Source organism: Otolemur garnettii, unplaced genomic scaffold (assembly GCF_000181295.1).
Source record: "Otolemur garnettii isolate 467f Iridium unplaced genomic scaffold, OtoGar3 scaffold00269, whole genome shotgun sequence".
Taxonomy (NCBI): Eukaryota; Metazoa; Chordata; class Mammalia; order Primates; family Galagidae; genus Otolemur; species Otolemur garnettii.
In genome coordinates, this window is record NW_003852664.1 from 162,974 (window position 1) to 166,365 (window position 3,392).

Sequence of the window (3,392 nt, forward strand, 5' to 3'; positions counted from 1 at the left end):
CCCCCCCCCAACAAGATTGGTGATGCCTGTCACACACAGACAGAACTGTTCATCTGTCTCTTGCTGTCTTTTTGGCCTCTTTTCTTCTGCCGTTCTTCGGGGCTCCAGATGCAGTCCTCTTCCACCCGAAGCTGGGCTCAGACTGCTCGGGCGCCCCTTCCTCCCTCCGCTTGCCTACACCGCCTCATAATAATTGATATTCATGACTATTAATATTACACGAGTACTTTAAAGGGAGAATGGAGGACAAATGGAGCGTGAAGCAGCAGCCAGCGCAGAGCTCCCCTACTATTGTAAATGACGTTCATTCAGTGGAGAATTACTAGATGTAATCAGACGAGGGGGCTGGCAAAGGCAGACTGGGGAAAAACTTTAGCAGGAAAGAGGCAGAACTTCAATTAACTGAGCCGGGACACGCGTAAAGCAGCCCCTGCTCCTTTGGACAAGGCAGGGAGGGAGAGCAGCTCTGGGGGCTCGTGTAGAATGTAGGTGTTCTGGTACCTGAAGAGAGACTTTCCTAATGGGAAGAATTGATCGCCTTAGGTGCTTTGTGTAGCAGATTAAAAAAACGAAATAAAAAGGTGTTGCTTCATCATTTGAAGGGGAGAGAAAAATAAAGTGGTGGGCCCAGTTGTTTACAATAACATTTGCAAACTTTTACCGAATGCGGAAGATTATGATTATGTATTAAAGGACAGAGGCGAGATGGGGTTTTTCATCTCTTGTGCAGCCTTTAGTGCTCACATACTCTGTGATTTTTACCTCCATTTAAAACGTATGCAATCAATCTTCAAGTCCACTAAACTTATCCTTTCCAGGCAAAGCCAGGGGCAACAGAAAACCTTTTTGGATGTTTCAGGAACCCGTTCAACTGGCCTGACTGCCATTTCTGTTAAAGTTCAACCTTAGTCCAGACTTAAATAGGCTCCTTCCACTGTAATACGGGTTATCCTGTTTTTCTTTCTTTCTTTCTTTTTTAGCAGGAATTTTAGGCAGATAGGAATGCCTGTAATATTCTCTCTCTCAACTTTTTCTCTCCATTTTCCTCTTTTCTCTTTCCCCTTCCACTTCGCCTCTCCCTCTTCCTCTCTCCCTCCTTTCTTATTTATTTAGCCAGTTTATCATAAGACAAGTATTATCCCATTGCTTTCTAGAACCCACTCAAATCCCTCTACAAATACCTCGAGCTATTCCGCCATAGCCCAGTCCCTGCCAATGTCGTGCCCACTTTGGGGGCTCATATTCTTTAGGACAGTTCTAGTCCGTTCAACTTTACCATTATCCCGCCTGTTAAGGAAAGAAAAGGAGGCAGAACCGAAACAAACCCCACCAGGCGTGTAGGCGCGGCTCCTCGTTACAGTCTTTACAGAACCACCGAGAGCAAAGGAAAACCCCAAGCGTCATTCAGCAAAAAATCCGAATCTCCCTCTCTCTCTCTCTTTTTCTCTCTCCCTCCCTTCCTCTTTCTGTCTCCCTTCCTCCCTTCTCCCACAGCCATACACGTACCCCCCAAAATTAGGGTTCTAGGCTGCCCAGAGCTGGGGGCACTGAGCTCTGTCTGTGGGACGCTCGTCGGAGCCCCTGTTGTAGGACTGGGCGAGCTTCTTGGAGGAGCTTGCGGGCAGCTTTCGTGAATCGCTCCTTCTTCCTGTGCGCCAGGCGCCTCCCCGCCGGGCTTTCGGGAGTCACCCGGGAGCGGCGAGGTCGCGCCTCTGTCTCGGCTCTCCGAGGACCCTCAGCGTTTCCGCCACCAGCGCAGTACGCTTCCCAGCGCAGCTCTAGTCCCCGCCTTGGGAGTGCGCTTCTCGTCCCCCCTTCGCTCCAACTTTTCAAATCTTTACTATCTCCTTCGCCCCGCTCCGACTCCCCCCTTTCCTCAACTCCTTTTCTCCTATTTTGAAGCCCTTCTGCCTTTCTTCCTAGCCTCGACGTCTTCTCAGAGCCCGCGCTTCTCCTGTCCCCTTGCACTACCCTGAAGCTCGCTCAGGCCATTCCGCCGCAGAGCGCGGTTCCTCGGCGTCGGGCCGGCCGTCCACACCCCGTCCTGCCTCTGCGCCCGCGCCCCGCCCGGACGCCCGCCCAGCCGGGGAGCTCCGGAGCCGCCCGGCCGCGGTCGGCCCTTGCCCGAGACCGAAAGGGCTCTGGCGAGTGCGGTCGCGGCTTCACGGAGGCGGCAGGCGTCCGCAGACTGGGCGCAACTTCTCCTGCCGCAAGGACTTGAGCTAGCCTCAGTGCCAAAGAGCCGTGCGCGCCGAACGCGGGCAGAACAATTCGTTAACAGTGCCCGAAGATGGGTGGCTTCCATCTCTCTTTGCACGCACTCACCCTCAAAGAAGCAAAACGTAAGAAGACAAAATACAAAATTTGCTATGACTTCTTAGATTCTGCCCTGTTCACCCACGTATCTATCCATCTACCCCTCTCCCTCTAATTTCTGACCTCTACTTGGTTTGTTCTCGATTTCGGAAATTTCATTGAAAATAAAAACTCAGAGCTCGAGTTCTTTTAGGCATGAGACTTGAAAACCCAATTCTCTTCTACACGGAAAACGAGGAGAGCCCCTGCCTTTGTGAGAATCTGTTTTCTCTGACAGTCTGCCTACATTCAAGAGCACCACATCCCCATCAGAGCTGGGGGGGGGGGCCCGAGCAAGAGAGAAAAATAAAAGAAAAAAAATTTCTAAAGGTTGCCAGATTTGAACCTTAAAGTCCCTTTTCAGAAATAGCGAAGTGTCCCCAAGCCAGCTTTTCTAAAAGTTAAAGAAAGCTGTGAAAACCGACCGGAAATCTATGAGTAAATAGCTAAAAAATATATATCAGTTGGGGTGTCAAGAAGCTCAAATTCTCTATCTGCAAAGCTCTAAGATGCATCTGGGGGTGTCTGCTCACCTCATAGATATCTTCGTACTTGACATTCTCCACGAGCTTCCAGAGCATGATGGCAGCCTGGTCTCTAGGAGGTGAGTGCATTCATGTGAGGAGCAGATGTCTGGCTTCTCAGGACTCCGCTGTCTGTAATGATCCATCTATAATTGGAAATGGGGGATACACACCAAATCCGACGCTCCTCTCCCATCGCAACTTATATCTGTTGTCTCAAACAATAGGCTGGACAAGCAAGCTTCAGCAGAGAGAAAAAACATTATTGCACACGCATGAGTTAGATGTAACCCACAGACATAGATATTATAAAAATCATAAACACGTATTTACACCCAGACACCCACATATAGTTATATAAGCACCCCTGGGTCACACAGAGTCTACAGACTCTCAACGTGGATTTAGAAGAGAGTTGTTCAGTGATTAATATGAATACATACATTTAAAAAGCCTCTATGTTGAAAATGATAAATCATTATAGCCACAAACTAAAGTCTTTACCATTCATAA

General features: G+C 49.2%; 1 protein-coding gene across 2 annotated transcripts in view; it reads right to left on the reverse strand.

Annotated features, from left to right (window-relative positions):
* The window catches only part of TFAP2B (transcription factor AP-2 beta), a 28,506-nt gene extending 25,371 nt beyond the window's left edge, over window positions 1–3,135 (reverse strand). Inside the window, exon 1 of one of the 2 annotated variants that reach the window (XM_003802976.3) lies at window positions 2,889–3,135. In XM_003802976.3, the coding sequence (XP_003803024.1) occupies window positions 2,889–2,969 (81 nt within the window). In that variant the 5' untranslated portion in view covers window positions 2,970–3,135. The remainder of the gene's footprint in view (window positions 1–2,888) is intronic. The other variant, XM_012813504.2, reaches the window with a different exon arrangement.
* Between the last annotated feature and the right edge of the window lie 257 nt (window positions 3,136–3,392).